Source organism: Glycine max, chromosome 7, assembly GCF_000004515.6.
Source record: "Glycine max cultivar Williams 82 chromosome 7, Glycine_max_v4.0, whole genome shotgun sequence".
NCBI lineage: Eukaryota > Viridiplantae > Streptophyta > Magnoliopsida > Fabales > Fabaceae > Glycine > Glycine max.
This window is the reverse complement of record NC_038243.2, coordinates 40,693,135-40,712,185: the sequence shown is the minus strand read 5'-3', so window position 1 is coordinate 40,712,185 and position 19,051 is coordinate 40,693,135. Positions and strand designations below refer to the sequence as shown.

Genomic DNA, 19,051 nt, shown 5'->3' with positions numbered 1-19,051 from the left:
CTTTTTAAACTTGATAAATAAAATTGAAACCAAATATTCAGATGAGGGGCCAAAATTCTATTTTAGACATATTAATATTGTATAAAATTATTAAAAGTGTCATTTTATAAAGTTTAACATCAAATGTCAATTACTACCTTCGTCCCTAAATGTAAAACTCTTTTAAATAATTCATTTTCATTAATAAAATTGATTAATTTAGTTTGTAGCATTAAATTTATTAAAAAAATTGTATTATTTTTCTAAAACTATCCTTAAAATTATTGAGACTAGTTATCGTTCTATTTTTCCTCTTAATTACTTTTCACCTAATTAATTATGTGTGTTGGTCATCTTTTCCGATCTTATAAGAGAGATAATGAATTTATCTTATTAATTTATTGTAATAAAATTTAATATATTATGGTCAACAAATAACTAATGCAATGAGCTACTTGAAAAGAGTCTTATAAAAAGAGACAAATAAATTACTCTCTTCATTCCAAAATAATTGTTGTCCTAGATTGTTTTACACAGAAAAGTCAATAAATAAACAAAAGAGAATAGTAATTTTACAAAACTAATTCTATTATTAATATTACATTGAAAAACTAAAGGGAAACTTACTAAGGGCATTAGTGAAAAAAATAATTAATATTACATTGAAAAACTAACATGAACTTATTTTGGGGGAAATTTCTTTTTCAAATACAACACTTATTTTGGGACAAAGAAAATAAACAGAAGAGTTTTACAAATAGAACGAGGTAGTATAAGATATCCACTTACTCCACTAACAACCTTAGAGAGAGAAAAAAAATGAGTTAGTTATGTTTTCTTCCCTAAACTTTTTGTAAATTTTACCTTTAGCCCCTAAATAAAATATTGACTACTCTTAGTTTTTATATTTCTAATCCATTAACATTTTTTGTCCCTATTGTCAAGTATCATTGTTTAGTCCTAAAAAAAATATGACTAATCTTAACTCCTATATTTCTGTTTTATTAACATTTTTTGTCTCTGTTATCAAGTATCATCGTTGAGTGATTGATGACGGGCAATCACATGAGTAGCCATATCATCAACTAGTATGACATAATAGTCACATGTAATTTTCTTTTTGGCAAACTATATTTTTAGTACCCTCATTTTTCACAAAATTTACCTTTAGTCCCTTAACAATTTTTTACTAGTCATTGTCCCTTATTTTTTCACAAAATTCATTTTTAGTCTCTTAATATTTTGTTTGGTCGATTTGAGTCTCTCAACTTTTGTTTGTAATTGTTTTTAGTCCCTCCCATTTTAACATCCTACAATTTTAATATAATAATTGTCATTAGTTTTAGTTTAAAAATTATTAGTATAAGAATTTATTTGAATTAAAATGATTATGATAATATATATATATATATATATATATATATATATATATATATATGAAATGCTTGTATTATGATATATTAAATATCGTTGAAATAATTGAATAAAAAAATTATGTTTGCTTTAATTACTTTATTTAAAGTTGATCGAGTTAAATAACTATTTTACCAATAAAAAAAATTAGGTGATTGATATAAGATTGTTGAGATTATTTTATAATTATAAAAGAAAGTGTGGGAGTTCCATGTTTTAATTAAAAATATTAAAAGATTATCACTATTGTAAAGATAATTATTAAAGTAATAATATAACATTGTATATCTAGTTTGGATAAGATAAATGTTATATTTGAATTTGTGATCCTTGAAAACGGTGACTTAATCTTAAATCATATACTCTTCTATTATATAAGGATAAACAATTATCTTCTTCTAGTATTTTATAGATGGTCTCTCTCAAAAAATAGAAAATTGGTAGGCATATAGGATTGATAAGAAAGTAGAAACAAAGAGAATCTTGTTGATCCACTAAATGGAAATGAGAAATAATAAGCGAATAACGCATGAATTACTATGTGTTTCAAGAGGTGAGTAAAATAATTTTTTTTTCTAAACTTTCATTGTACAGATTTTTGGAAACGTGTTTTCTTGAGTTTACGGGTCATAAAGCAATAAATTGCTACATCGATCCTTGCGTGAATTAATCATTGTGATGATCGTAAAATTTAGGTTATGTGGTATTTTTGCATGAAATTATTTAAGTGTCTAATATAATCATACAAACATGTAGTTTTCACTGTGTGGGTTTTAATTTAACTTTACAAAAATGAATATTGCAATGTACAAATCTTCACTTGTTGCATATATATTAAATCTTGGAATTTATTTGAAAATTCATGAATAAGCTTGCTTGAGTTGTGTTTAGCTATCATATATATCAACTAAAATATGTTTTGCTACATGTATGTGTTTTATTCCATAGTTAATTATTAATTGACTTATAAGAAGCTATAATTTAGAGTATGACTTTGTGAGTTGTTAGTATGTATAGAATTAGAGTATTTGGTAGTTATCTGGAATGATGTTTTGTAATTATGTGTGAATTGGTCATCCTCTTCTGGTAAGTGGTGGCAGTGTATGTTTTATTTTGAAAATTAAATATGCATGAGATACCTCCATTTGGGATGGGAAAAAGATATATACCTCCACCTGGGATGGGAATGAGATAATAGATATCTTCATCTAGGATGGGAAGAGATTTTGGATACCTCCATCCATGATAGGGAAGACAATGAGATGTCATTGCATGGATATGAGCTCATAGATCCTTTAAAAAATCCGAAATCCACACCGGTTTTGGAAACCAAAGAGTTGAGTTTAATGATTCTCGAAATCACTAAGTTGTGTTGTGATATTTGTTTGTTTGTTCAAGAATTGAATGCAATGAAGTGTTGGTGTTTGTTTATTGGAGTGTTACTTTATTGTGTGAATAACTTGTGGTTGTTTATTAGTATGTATATATTATTTCTAATTTAATTTTACATATACCATGGTTGGATTTTTTCGATTACTGCACTGACTGAGAATAATACTATTTGTGAACTTTTTTAGAACTTGTTTTATACACTGAGATTATGATATCATTAAAAGTATTATTTTCAAAGTTCGAGGAAAAAACTTTTAAGTCAAGGGGTAATTGAAGATTTAGTTCATTATTAGTTAAACTTTGTAGATGTCCATATTTGAGAATGAAATTATTTACTTATGCGAGAATTTTTTTATTTGTACTATTTGAAGTATTTCAAACTATTGAAATTTTTAAATTCTTATTTTATGAATGTTTTAAACTATATTTTTATTCTGGGGTTGTTATTGTAACGATGAGCGTTACACCCATAAGTATCACTATTAAGCGATGTGGGCAACCACATGACTTGCCATATGAGCTACTAGTTTAACATGACAATTACATTTCAAGACATTTTCTAGAGGTTCTAAAGCACTATAAATTTTCTTTTATGGTGTAAAAATGCAAAAATAAAGGTTCAAAATTTTCAATAAATAAATAGATAAACAATGGGATGTAATAAGAAAAATCAATTCCAGTCAATACACATATCAACAACCCACTAAACCATGATCCTTAACACATAATTGACAAACCACAAGTTAAATAAACAAGAATAAGCAAAATAATAAACCACTGAAACCATGAATCAAAACTTATTAGCACCAAAATCAAAGAACCCTCTTAATCTTCCAAATTGTAATCACGAGCCTTACTTCTCAAACAAACACTAAACTTTTGCTACATGAGTAATAACATTCATGGAGGATTGGCACAAGGTGGTGATGGTGGCAAGAATGAGACAACAATAACAGGCTTTGATTTGTGTAGTGTGTTGTTGATTTTGCTTATTATATTTATTGTTTCAAATTTCAAACCTCTTTTTTTTGGAGATTTTACATTGCTAAAAATTTGTAGTGCCTTAGCAACGCTAAAAATTATCCTAAACCAACAACATTTTGTCACGCGAGTCTTACGTGAAACTAAGGATCTACATGTCACATCATTATTTAATAGTGATACGTAATGGGAGGGACAAAAAATGACAAATAATAATTGAGAACTAAAAGTGAATTTTGTGAAAAAAAAAATGAAAAACTAAGACGAATAAAAAACAATGATGGATTAAAAGTGAATTTCATGAAAAAATGAGAGATTAAAAACATAACTTATTAAAATAATGTTATGTGAGATCCATTAATGATGTGACAATTTATGTCATTATTAATGTGACTATCATGTAATGTTAATTAATCCGTACAAAGTTTTAGATAAATCAAACATTCCAGTGTGTATAATCTTATAATTGATAATCTTTATGTTTTGAAAATTATGTTACACATTGAAACAAAGTTGATTAATAAAGTACTGTAATTAGTTTTTAACTTGCACACACAGTTTCATAGATCAAATAAGTTTCACAGATAGAATTTACTTAAAACTTTTAATATAACAGCTACATCGATGAAATCCACTATTTGTATAAAAAATAACTCAAGTAAGTTTAACACTTACTCATAAATTTAGTAAACCTCCACCCACTGTATACGTGTATTTTAAAATAGGCTAATGCTAGCTAGACATCATTTGAAGAGATAAAAGTAGAAAAAATATTAAAATATTATTAATGTCCAGTTATCATGATTCTGGAAGCATTCTTAATATAATTTTGAGTAAAAAGTTGCTTATAAGAAAATAATAATAAAAAGTTTCTATGTATTAATTTCTTAATAGACTTTAAAATGAGTGGTAGACCAGTTAATTTGACCATTACCGTTTTGTTTATGGAATTTTCTTAACGGAGACTCGAGGATTCTACTTTGAATATGGGGTCTACAGTCTACTAAAATTGGCCAACATATTTTCTACGACTTTGAAAAATTTTGTGGCCAGTTTCCATTCCACCACATAAAATTCAAACTAAGGAGATTAAATTGCAGAATCCTCGTCTAGTTAAATGACTCGGAAGATTTTGCAGAGAAAATAGTGAACCTTCACAGAGTAGCATGACAATGTCAATGCTAAATCTCCAAAAGTACTTTCCCTCGCTCCCCTTCTACCTCATACTGTGCCTCTGGCCATTACACTTGATGGCAAGGGAGGTTACGATACCAATAGGGGTAGTTCTTGATTTGAACTCCCCAATTGGGAGCATGGCTAACAGCTGCATATGGATGGCACATCATGATTTCTATAAACAGCATCCTCGTTTTCAAACCAGACTTGATCTTCGAACAAGAAATTCTGGCGGTGATACAGTCAAAGCAGCATATGCAGGTTATTAATTTCATAATTTTCTTTTCAGCTTCCAATTTGTGAATGTCTCCTAGGTAATGTTGGGTTGGGGGTGAAAGAAAAGGAAAGAAAGTTTGAGGAATGAAATGGAAACAAAGAGAGATGCAAGAGAGATGAAAAGTGAGATTGGGGTAGAGATGAAAGAGAGATGAAAGTTGTGGTAGAGATGAAAGAAAGATAAAAGAGAGTAGAAAGTGAGATTGTGGTAGAGATGAAAGAGAGATGAGAGAAAATGATGTTCTAGATAATAAAATATAAAAATATTTGTGAAATTGCGTTTGTATCGATGTATTTTTTTGTGTTTTATTTTTTTTAAACAAACTAATTTTGAACTGTATAACTTATTTGAGAGACTCACTAACTTAATCTAATATGATTGGTAACATATTCGAATTGGAGCTGGAGTTATCGCCTAGACAAAATTGAATGTGCTTTAGATATTCGAATAAGTTGGATACCATTAATCAATTAAGGCGGCGACTATAGTTGGGGTACATATTTGAATATGGCTGGTGCATATTTAAATATGGTTGGGGTACATATTCAAATTTGAGCTTTCTAGGTTTTTCCCACACAGTAGAAACGAACATAACCTTAATTTTTTTTTTTGATATCAAGAGAGTTGGTGTGAATTATCATTAGTTTTATTGATGACTACTTCCCACCAAAATATTTAATGGATCATCTTTAGTAAAATGTTTCCTTCCGAATACCATTTATAATTTTATATCTAAGATCTTGTTTAAAAAAATTAAGTTCAATTTTGTTCCGATAAACAACTTATTTTTACCTATGTCTTGATTTAGTGACTCAATAATTCATTTCTTGTCACTGTTTCTCTAGCCTTTGATTTAATAACGAAAGAAAAGGTGAAGGCAATTATTGGACCTCAAAAATCAGAACAAGCAAGGCATGTAATAAACCTTGGGCGCGAGCTTGGCATCCCCATTATCTCCTTCTCCGCTACAAGTCCATCTCTTTCCCCAGCCCACACTCCCATTTTCATACGAATGGCACAAAATGATTCTTCTCAGGTGAAAGCCATAGCAGCCATTGTGGAAGCATATGGATGGCGAGAAGTTGTCCTTATATACGAAAACACTGAATACGGAAACGGTCTTGTCCCACATCTGATAGATGCATTGGATGCAGTGGACACAAAAGTACCTTACAGAAGCGTCATTGACCCCATTTTTGAAGAGTCCCACATTTTGGAAGAGCTCGAAAATCTCAAGGAAAATTCGACAAGAATATTCATTGTTCACATGACGGGTGAACATGGGTCGAGATTCTTTTCAGCTGTAGAGAAAGCTGGAATGATGAGTGAAGGGTATGGATGGATAGTCACTGAAGGGTTATCTGTTGAGTTAGATCCTTCAGCTCTAGAAAGAATGGACAACATGCAAGGTGTCTTGGGAGTGAGGACAATAGTGAGAAACAATGAAAAGCTCGATGATTTTAAGAAAAGATGGAAAACCTTGTCTTTTATGGAAAACAACATAAAGTATCACGCTTATCGTACTCATACCATCACATTGTTTGGGTTGTGGGCTTATGATACAGTGTGGGCATTAGCCATGGCCGTAGAAAATGCAACCAATTATGGGAAACAAAGTGCTTCCCTTGTAAATGCAATCCTAGCTACGAAATTCCAAGGCCTATCTGGGTATGTTGATTTGAAAGGAGGACAATTAGAGTCGTCAGTGGTTGAAGTGTTCAATGTGATAGGACACAAAGAGAGAATTATTGGATATTGGAGCCCTAAAAGAGGGCTATTCCAAGATGACCAAGAAAAGCAGAAAGTGAGGCAGCCAGTTTGGCCAGGTTACACAATGGATCAGCCACCCAAGTTGAGATTTGGGGTTCCTGTGAGAAAGGGTTTCACTGAATTTGTAAAAGTGGAAACCATATTTAACACCACAAAAGTTTCTGGGTTTGTTGTTGATGTGTTTTTAGAGGTCTTGAAGGCATTGCCTTTCTCAGTATCATACGAATTCGTCCCCCTAGAAAACTATGGCGCCCTTGCTGGACCTATTGCAAACAACAAGTCCATGGTGTGTTTTGCTCATAATTCTTCTTTCCTTTGTTTATTTAGTTTTTTATTACATGTTACACATTAAGTTTTTTTTCTTGCCCCTTCTTGATTATACCTCAACCTAGCTATAATTTGTACATGGCAGAAGTTCGATGCTGGAGTCGGAGACATAACAATTGTTTATGATCGCACAAATTATTTAAATTTCACGTTGCCTTATTTAGAATCTGTGGTGTCAATGGTAGTTTCAATGAAGCATGATGAGAAACGAAACATGTGGGTGTTCTTAAAGCCTCTAAGTTGGGGTCTTTGGTTGACTACTGGTGCAGCCTTGGTCCTCATCGGTTTCGTTGTGTGGTTTCTAGAGCATCGCTCAAACAACACAGCCTTTAGGGGGACCCCAAAACAACAACTTGGCATTGTTTTTTGGTTTTCCTTCTCCACACTTGTCTTTGCTCACCGTAAATCCTTTGATTCTTCTTCATACAAAAGAACAATTTGTTACTAATTTTATCCCTGAATATGCTTTTTTAAAGGGCCTAAACTAGTTAAAAGAGCCTCGTATTTTGGGACGAAAGTAGTATATTTTTTGTGACATGATGATATTAACTAGTTTTGATTAATTAATAGTTACTAGTTTGATTGTGCAGGGGAGAGATTGGTAAGTAATTGGTCCAGAGGTTTGTTGATTATATGGATATTTGTAGTGCTCATCATCACCCAAAGTTACACTGCAAGTTTAACTTCGATGCTAACAATAGAAAGCCTACAACCGGAATTCATTGACATAAAAGAGATAAAAAGGAATAATTATTTTGTGGGATATCAGAATCAATCCTTCGTGAAAACAATTTTAATAAATGAATTAGGATTCAATGAGTCTCAGTTGAAGGCCTATAATACTCCTGAAGAGTATCATGAAGCACTTTCAAAAGGGACCAACAATGGTGGGGTGGCGGCTATCTTTGATGAAAGTCCATACATCAACGTTTTTCTATCAAAATATGACACTGGCTATGCTACGGTGGGACCGTTTTATAAAACAAATGGACTTGCCTTTGTGAGTTTTCTCTCTCACTCTCAACTGTAGTAAGACATATTCTCTTCTTACAACATATTTTTATAGTATATTTATATAATTAATTTTTTTTTATCTTGTTACTTATCTTATTTCCTTATTCTCTCATCTATTCACATTACACTAGTGAAGAAAGAGAGAAAGATTAAAATACCTATTAGTGATGGTGATGGTGCAGTGCCTACCAGTTAAAGTGATGAGAAAGTTAGAAAGAGGGGGAAATTAGAGGTACATGGGCTAGAGAGAAAGATGTAAGTTAGAGAAAACAAAATAAAACCTTAACTCTAGGAAACAACAACGATGTTGATGAATGAGGACAAATGAGACACCACCAAATAAAGGGATAAGGATCAAAGAGCAAGGGAAAGAGGGATTTAGATAGAGTGAGATTTCCAAAATGGAAAAAAAATGGACCTATATGTTTCAAATATAACATCAGCCAAAACAATGCTAATGTTAAATTAAATCTAGCATCCAACAAATTATTGTTGTTGGGTTTAGAACCTTAAGTTTTTAACTATAGAAAATATTTTGAACCAATTTGTAAGCTTTCTAAATTGAAGCAACTAATAATTTTTATTGAGTATGTTTAGAGAACAAGATTCCAAACAATGGTAAATGGAATTCACTTCGGATAGTAAAAATACTGGTTATGGATTGATAGAAATTATTCAAAAGCTTAGTAGACAATGATGAGTTGCATAACACAAAATCTACTCAATTGAAAGCCTATACATAAGTAATTTGTTGTGAGCAAGATTCATGATGTACATACAATTATGGTGTTTCTCAACTTCTATCATCAAGAATTGTTAATAATTGCAAGAACCGTATACATATGAAGATTACACATAATTATGTTAAAAAGGTTCATATTAGAAGTATGAAGAATCTTAACATAAAATCCCAAGAATAAGATATATTGGAAATATCATAAGAAGTTTGTTTCAACCAAATTAGGAACATGTGAATAGAAACTTGAATTGTATTCAACATGAAGATCAAAAGATTGTCATAATCAACTATGAAGATTTAAAAGAATGTTGAATCCTGATAAGAAGCTTACTATACCACAATCAAAAGCCAATAGACTTTCTTTAAAGCTTCTAAACAACATTTACATTAAGCTACTCGTCGATTTGGATCCACAAAGTATTTTTGTATTGCCCATATTGATACACATCCTTGAATAGTTTCTAGTTTTGGATCTTTCATGAAGAGAGATATCATAATGATTGTTAGTAGGAACTTTAAAAGGTTGCTTAGAAGCTTCTAAGATAACTTTATAGCTACAAAACACTAGATTACTTTGAATTTGAAAAGTTTATGTTGCAGTGAATCAAAATGAATAGATTGATAGAAGTTTTCTATAAATAACTTCAATCTATAACTCAAACAAGAGAGAAAAAGTGAATAACAACAATGATCCGATACTTGTCCATGTTACTGTTTATCATCATTTTTCGTCATTTTATAATATTTATGATATCACCCACAACTAGATCTCATGAGCCTTACCATATTCTAGGTGGTGTGTATATCTCAAATCGAAAAGTTTATCGATTCTTTTTGTGTTGAGTTGGTATTGTACCAAAAACTATATTATCGGGTGTTGTTCTATCAAGATAGCATCTAGTGCTAGTGTTGGTTTAAGAGAATTTATGTGAGAAACTTGTAGAGGCTATACGAATACCTATATCTTTAATTAATTAGTGAAAAAATCTCACTACTCTATCGAGAAAACTAAAATAAATGGAATATAATAGAAGGGGTTGAATTATGTGTTAGCAAAAGTTAAATTTTTTCTCAAGAATGAAACCTTTTTTGAAAGCAAATATGAAAACTAGGTTTAATAAACAAGCTTACAAAAGGGTCGTCCAAAGTGTTAGAAAACAATTTTCACAAAACAAATTTCTCAAGAACTTGTGCATCCAAGGGTGTATGCTAGAGAAAAGAAGCTAAAGCTTAAGAAAAAAGTACAAACACTTATTCTATACTGTTTCATTCAATCTCGTGTATTACATTCAATTCTCTTTTAACCTTTAATGGTTTCAATTAATCAAAACAGATTACTAAACAAATATTCTATTATGTTACTCCTGCCTTAAAATAAGTATTCTCTATGTCACTTTTAATCTCATCTTAAGATTGATAAACAATCAAGTATTGTTTAATCACTAAGACATTTTTAAGTTTCCAAACATCAAGTCTGAATGATTACAAATCAAACAACTATCATAAAAAGGATATACAATGAGAAACTGATTACATATAAATTTTGCTCAACAAAGAATAACACTCTAATCACTTAGTGTTTGATCATCTAGAGATAAAAGTTATATCAGAGCAACAATGGCAACAATTCAAGAATTTTAGGATGCAAGAATTAATTTTTGTTGTGCCTGCTTCTTTATTTATAAGCTTCATGAATGTGACCATTGTGGGGATTAAATTCTTCTAAAAGTATTCATTTTATCACAAAGTTTGTCCTATTGCAACGTGGCAGCTTGGGGTGGAGACAGAAGTAGATAGTAGTATTGTCATTTTCTAAGTAGTGCTCATTTTCTCTTCGCTGCTTATACGAAAATGATTTTTGCAAAGAATATGTTGATTTGCTTTTCCTTGTCCTTTGTTGGCACAATCACACTTTAAATTCAAATAATAAGGCAATTCAAAAAGACGAGGGAACAAAAAGTGCATAAACTATGAGACATAATCATACTCGTTTAGTGCACAACACATACTATAAAAATTAGACGGAAATGAAACTTTGATATAAAGTAGTGTGTAAGCTTCTTAATGCCAATTTGGATGTTCAATAGGCTTCAGATGCTAGTTTTCATAAAAACTCGTGGGCGCTTGTCCATTTAAAGCACGTTAGACAGTAGATAGTTCTTTTAAGAAAGCAAGTATGGGAATGGATGCATAAACAATATGATCATAGCATAGATAAAGTTACAAAACTCAATACCAAAACTGTTTTGGACGAATATGTTCCCATAATACTCAATGAAATTCATCAATCCTAAATTTGTTATCATCAAAACTATGGAAATATTTGTTTCACGGACTATTTATTTATTCCTAGGATTATGAGGTTGGAAAAACTTAAGTCCACGTTTGTTATAAGGTAATAAAATTATTATTACAAGATATATCACACATTTTTTCAAATACTTAGGAAAATAACTTATGATAAAATAAAAATCAAATTATTAAAAAAACAAAAATAAAAAAAAAACTTGAAATAAATTGGATTAGAATTGATTGGATTTTATTTTAAAATTAATTTGATTAGATGATTTAAGAATAAAATCCAAGTGAATGAATCAAATAATTTTTTTTCCAGAAGTGATTTAATCCACAAACAACTTCAAAATACACCATTACTCAAGTTCCATCTTTCACGTGTTCATGTACAATGTATTGCTTGATCCAATCAACTTAAATGATGTAGTTAATTTAAATACTTATATACAATTATAATTTTCAATATTCATTGTACTATATATCTTACATTATAATGAGAACATGCCAAATGAGTTAAGACAATATTAATCGATCATCAAATTTGTTTAGATGATAATGTTTTTCACTAAGGTTTAGTTCCCTTAATATGAATATGATTAATCTTTATTTTTTAGCATAATAATAAAACTATAATTTATAAAAAAAAATTGCTACATTTTATAACTTTCAGCGTCTAGCACCAATCTCATTTTATATTAATGTAATTATTTGTTTTATATACTTATTAGTTGTCCCACTTTGTATATCTTAAATATAATACTAAAATAGGTATACATAAATGTCAATTACCACCATGAGATTATGCTAAAAAGTGTTATGCTATTTTATGTTTAGGCATTTCCCCCACAGTCACCTCTAGTGCCATATTTTTCGAGGGCACTCCTAAATGTCATTGAAGATAAAGACAAGTTTGAAGGGATTAAAAACAAGTATTTCTCGACAAGAATTGTCTCTAAAGATCAAAGTACCTCAATTTTAGACAGCCAAGGTCTTACGGTGAATAGCTTTGCAGGTCTTTTCATCATCACAACAATTGCCTCATTCGTATCATTCACATTTTATGTGTTTACTTTCCTATACTCACAATAGTCTACTTTGAGAGGCAGTATTCATTATGAACAAATAACCATTTGGTCGTTGCTGGTTCAAATTGTAAAGCATTTGGATGAAATAAGATAGTCTTTTACAACTCACAATGGATAAAAGTCAATCTATAATACAACAAATAAAAAGTCAAGAGAAAAAGGGAGCTTGCTTCATTATTGATGGAGTGGTACTTAAAGACTCATTAAAATCAAAATGATACGCTATAATTTTGATACTTTAAATGAAGAGAACCATAAACCTTAATAATGAAATCTCATGCACACAATTGCATGTAGATAGTGACTACGACTTGATCAAATATTTGTGGTAAATTGAAATATATATAGACAAACTTTGAGTATATGTACAAAAATATCTTATAGTAATATAAAATTATAACATAACACTTTTTTTAAAATATATATGGAAGGTCAAAGACCTAGGGCTAGGATAGGAAAAGAAAGTGATTAAGATAAATTTTGAACCTGACTATATTGCTCGGGTATAGGAATTAGATACAACTAAATTTGGACCCTACGATGCACGGATAAATAAGTTAATTATTAAAATTAGCGGATTAAAAACTTATGTTGGGACATATTATTTTATCACTTTATGTGTTAGATTTATATTTGCTTTCTTGAAATTATATATATGTGTGTGCGTGTGAACTATAAGGTTAGTTCAGTAGAGGGAGAAGGGAGGGGAAAAAGATGACGAGTTTGAATTTTTTTAATTGACATTGCTAATAAAATTAACAAACTAGCATTTATATATATATATATATATATATATATATATATAAAGCCTTGCTTAAGAATGTTTTTCTTATTAACTTTTTAACACGAGAATGAAAATTTTGCTCATAATGTATGAGTATATTATATTTTCTAGTTTTGCACAACATCATTTGTTTCCATATCTACATTTAAAAACTTATCTATTAACGACCCATGTTTCAATAATGTAAACACCTACTAAACATAAAATTTTGAATGTACCATTGAGAGAATAAATAAATTGAAGTGAATATATCAAGAAACTTGCTTAGTTTATCTATTCTTATAGTAGAACTTGAAGCTTTGCATAAGCTTAATCGCATGGAAAAACTAAAAAAAATTCAAGTTTTTATTTGTGTATTAAATTTTATTTGAACGAAAAAAATATTTTATAATTGAACTTAAAGAAAAGGAATATGACACATGAGTGAAGATGAAAAAAATATATTTATAATTCAACCGCATCTTGGAGCAGTATCTATGCTCTTTTGTTCATGAGCTACCCTCTCAATACGGGAAAAGTTATTTTCACTAGTTGAATGGTCTTATAATACAATTGTCCATTTAGTTAATGGCCAATCTCCATTTCACATCATTTTTGGCAAGCCTCCTCTATCCATTCCTTATTACTTTTTAGGTACTTCACTTGTGGAGGTTGTTAATCAACTTTATCTATGTCAAGAGATGCTCATTATGCTTTAAAAAAACATGAAAAACCATGCTATTGTAAAAGATGTGAAGTAGATTATATGGTTGATGAATGGGTTTATGCTGGCTTCTGTCCTTACCACTAGCTTTTAATTCATGGGGCTCCTTATCACAAACTACCAAAAATATACTATGGTCCCTATCAAATTACTTAGAAGGTAGGTGTGGTTGCTTATAGATTTTCCATACATGCATCCAGTAAAATCCACCTAGTTTTTCGTTATGCTCTGCTAAAGCCACACAGAGGTCCTATTCTCATGACAATCACCCTTTTTGTGCAACCTATAACCATCTTGTAAACCAAGTGGGATCATTCCACTTCACCTCCTCATTGATTTGTTCTTATTCAATGGTTGGGTCTATTCCCATATGACTTTAGTTGGCAAAATTGGGAGGACATTTTGTGACGCCTTCTACCTCTCACATATATGTATTAATAATAAAAGGAATAAGAAATCAAAATTAATTAAAAATTTTAAAACACATTTAAATACAAACCTTTCAAAAGGATAAAAGGCTCACATTCACTTTTCTAACATCATAATAAATCTTGTCCAAATAAATAATAAATCATCTCGGCTCAAAACAAGATCGTTAAAGACTTCATGCAATTAATATAGAAATATATATCCCAATGTCACATCCTATCAGAGCATTGTGTTCTCGTGTCCTCTAGCATAAGGTTCTTCATAGTCATCCACCTAGTCATCTGCTCTCACGAACACAAAATTCGAGATCACCATAGGATCTAAACACAAATAACACATGGAAAGTGAGTTATCACATTCCTAACTAATAGAGAGAAACAAGACAACATATAGGTATAAATATCATATAAACAAAATACAACTTACTTAAGCATAGCTCACGTTATTTCACCACTTTGTCGCACAACATCACATCACAACACTACAGGTCTCATTCATTTTCACAATATTCTCGTACTCAATGATCAAGACACAATATTACTAAATCAATCCATATTGATCAATACACAAGTGTTATGCAACAGATACACTAAGACTCAATTATATATGCAACATGGTACCATGTTAATGAAAAATCTCATCGGGCGCCTAGGAGTACATGACAAGACAAACCACACGCTAGCAAGTCAGTTCACTCTCACTAGGTAAAATCATAGGGAGACCGGTCATGGTCATGTTGTTTTGCAAGAATGCTCCAACCATATGAAATCAACGTAAGCTTAAGAGAGCACTCAAACTGAGTGTATTTACCCCCAAGGCCTACACTCTGAAGAGTCCGTCAGGGTCTCTACCTCCTGATTCAAGTCCAACCAGAAAACATTTTAGTACACAGACTCTATCTATGAACTATACAAAACACATCACTCCTTAATTGTTCTCAAAATAGTTTTATCTTTTTGCGCTTGTGATTAAACTCGTCGGGTCCCCACAATGGTTCCCATCAAAATACTCATCGCGCATTAACTCGTCGCCCTTAAAGGGTCTTGACATTAACTCGTCGCCCTTGAAAGGTCTTATAGTCGTGTGATTGTACAATTCATAGCTCACAACTCAATGCACTAATATATTACGAGTCAATACATACTCAATTTATCACATATATTTGGTCTCAATCACAATGGTATAATTCCAAAATAGCATATTATCACACCTCATGAATCATACATACTTTACCTATGAATTATGCAATACACACAACTACTCAATTGTTTTCAAAATTATTTTAACTCGTCACGCTTGTGATTAAACTCGTCGGGTCCCCACAGTGGATCCCATCACAATACTCGTCGCCTGATAATGGCTAAATATGAGTTATTTTGATAATAAAAATATATTGAAAATATCTTTAAAAATATTTATTTAGCAGTTATCTTTGGCTTAAATATTAAGATTTGATATTTTTCTTATTTATGACTTGCAGATATGAACAAGAGAGATTAAAAGAGAAAAAGATCAAGAAAATATCTAAAATATTAGGAAGTCTTAGGAAGATATGATTAAAAGCAAAACAAATCCAAAAGATATCAAAAATATCAAAAAGGAAGATTTTTAGCATTAGGCCCAAGTCCACTACAACAACTATAAAAAGAAGTCAAGCCAAACATAAAAATACACTAGAACACTACAGAATCCCCTTTAGGGGAAATCATTTTCTCCCTTTCTTTCTTTCACCCCCTTTCATTGTAAAGCCCTCAATGGCCATGAGTGGTTAAACCCTTAGTTAGGGTCTGACATGCCTAAAAGCCAAAAGTTGTATTGTACACTTCATATTTATCAATGCAAATAGGTGTTTTCTTTCCTATTATCCTTTCTTACTTTTAATTTCATACATTATTCATCCTTGCATCATCTTTGAGAGTTAGGTGCTCGAGAGAAGGTAATCCTTAATAGAAAACAATGAAGGTTTTGCATGCATATGTTTTAGGAATTAGTCACTTTAGAGAGGATAATTTCTAATAGAACTAAAAGGAAGGGATATCTTGATAAAATCATTGTTAGACATAGAGTGATTGCAGCATGCCCATGCATCAAAGCAAACATCTAGAATTAGAACTTCATGCATTTCATCTATTAAATCTTTACAAAGACATTTGGGAGATAGATAGGTGAGATAAGCTTGTTATCGTGAGACATCATGGGCAAGTATTTTAACAGATGTGGGTAGGAAAAATTCACCAAATTGATAGAGAAAAACCTAAAATCATACATCATAGGCAGATAAGGCAGGCTAGGTCCCAACATTATCACATTCTTGATTTTATTTCTTTTATCTTTTATTTTTATCTTTTATTTTTTATCTTATCTTTTCTTATCTTTATCTTAATCTTTTATTTTTCTTATCTTTTACTTTTATTTTCTTATTTTCTTTATCTTCTATCTTTATGATCTTTTAATTTAAATCTTTTATTTTCATCTTTTAATCTTTATCTTATCTACTATATTTTCTTATCTTTATTTTAAATTCTTTATCTATTGCTTTTAAATTGGGTTTGTATTAATCTAAGTACAAACAAAATCTCTATGGATTCGACACTCGGACTTCCAAGTACTTTACTACTTGTGACAATTTGGTACACTTGCCAACGAGTTAACAAGTTTTTCTTAAAGGATTTTACAATTGTATGATTATACAGTTCATGGCAGACAACTCGATACACATCTCATCTCAATACACATGAATTTCACCATTCATCACAGGTTCAATTTATCACATACTCACAATTTGAATCACCATTTCATAATCTCAACATAACAATTTATACAAAAGGTTTATCACAACATTAGGAGTAAAACCCCTCAAATAATTTCATACGATTATATCAAAATCAATTAATCAAAGTCATGGGTTAAAACACAAAAACATCAAGAACACTCAAGTTTATCAATCAATTCTCATCAGAACATCAATTGGTATGTAAAACACAACAATATTGTATTTATAATCTAAAGGAAAAATTATAATTCAATAAACATCCCAAAATAAACCCCAATTTAATCCTCTAAGAATCCCTACACATGTTCATTCTAACCCCAATTGCGATAAACTCATCCCTTACCTCTAAGCGGGCTCACGTGTGTATTCTGACAATGATAGCGACATCTCTAGCAATTTCTTGTGATTCCTCAAGTTTTTTCCTTTGACTTCTTTGATAGGGTTCCCAAACTTTAAAGAGAAGGAAAAGGGATTGAAGCCTTCATTCCACTATCTACGTGCGATGATTATTTCTCCCTCCATAGACATTATTTTCAAATCCCAATGGTGACAATGTGAAGAAATGAATCGCGAACCACATATCAAAATTTCATGATAATCCAACTGTTAACGAATTCGGGATCGTAGTTTTACGGAGACAGTTTTGGGTTTCTGCGGGAAAAGAAAAAGTTACAGTGCAAAGGGTATTTCTCCCAGCTTCGAGATGTTTTCGTAATTCTCAATGATGAGAATGTTCTGAATTGAGCTCCTAACCCGGTGCTCGAATTTCACAATGATCCAACGGTGAATGAGTCTGAGATCGTCATTTTTCTGGGACAGGTTTGGTGATATGCAGGAAAAGAGAGGGTTTTGGGAGGAAGAGAAGGGAAAACGAAATTAAGAGTAAGAGGAGGGTTAGAAGCTATTGTTAGTCTTAAAAATGATCTAACATGTCTCTATTTATAGTTAGGGTACTCACAACCTATTATTTACTCTATTTATTTATTTTTATTATTTTATAAAAAGGAACTCTACTTTATTTCCTATCAAATAAATAAATCAAATATATTTTTTTCTTCAAACCATTATTTTAATACAACTATTTCTCTTTATTTATTTAATTATATAAACCTCACCATTTTCTGAAACTTTATTTTTTTTACTAAAAAGTCTTTTTAATTTATTTACGAAAAATGGAATGTTACACATTTCTTCTACTTTTCACTTTAAGGATAAAGTGTTTTTCGCAAATAAGGGTAGTGATAGCAAGACAATTAAAATTAGGCCAGAAGATATCATTGAGATGTATCCAATCAACAAGGAATCAAGGTTTATAGGCCTAAGAGGACTATCTCCAAGTCAATACGTTGCAGGGACTAATTTGAAAGAATGATTAGCTTATTACAATATAAGATTTTCAATTTGTTATCTTAGATTTGCTAGTTGTTGTTTTTTATTGCAATTTTGTTATTCAGTTCCTACATTTGTGACATCTAATAGTTGTATTGTGATACATTTTATATAAACCTAGAGAATGAATGAATGAAATAGGCAAGAGTTTTAGAAAATTTATTTGTCATTTGGAGTTCCTTGTCCTCAAATTCAAGGAATTTTGTGTCTTCATATCATATAAGTACATGAAAAGTTTTCTAATCACCCATGCTAATAGACATTATTGAGTTATAAGCAAATCATGTCCCTCAATGGGTTTGAATTGATGCAAATAAATATACTAAGTTTAAAAGTTTGCGTCTGAAATGCCCATAGACATAAAGTATTGCATTTGTGTCTAATGTGTCAATCGATAATAGATAGACACTAAAATTTGTAAGCATTTAAGACCTAGTTAATGTTTTGTGTGTTTGATCCTCTAGAGAATGTTTTTTTATTCTTCATAGGATTCATCGAAGAGAAAAGAAAGAGAAAAACCAAAGA

The 19,051-nt window shown here is 30.7% G+C and overlaps 1 protein-coding gene across 1 annotated transcript; it reads left to right on the top strand.

The window, feature by feature from the left end:
* The first annotated feature begins 4,817 nt into the window (after positions 1-4,817).
* Positions 4,818-12,464, top strand: LOC100799966 (glutamate receptor 2.8). Its single transcript, XM_003528515.5, has 5 exons — positions 4,818-5,202; positions 6,064-7,274; positions 7,401-7,716; positions 7,906-8,315; positions 12,198-12,464. Exons 1-5 carry the CDS (start codon positions 4,932-4,934, stop codon positions 12,450-12,452), a joined length of 2,463 nt encoding a protein of 820 aa, XP_003528563.2. The 5' UTR covers positions 4,818-4,931; the 3' UTR covers positions 12,453-12,464.
* The last annotated feature ends 6,587 nt before the right edge of the window (positions 12,465-19,051 follow it).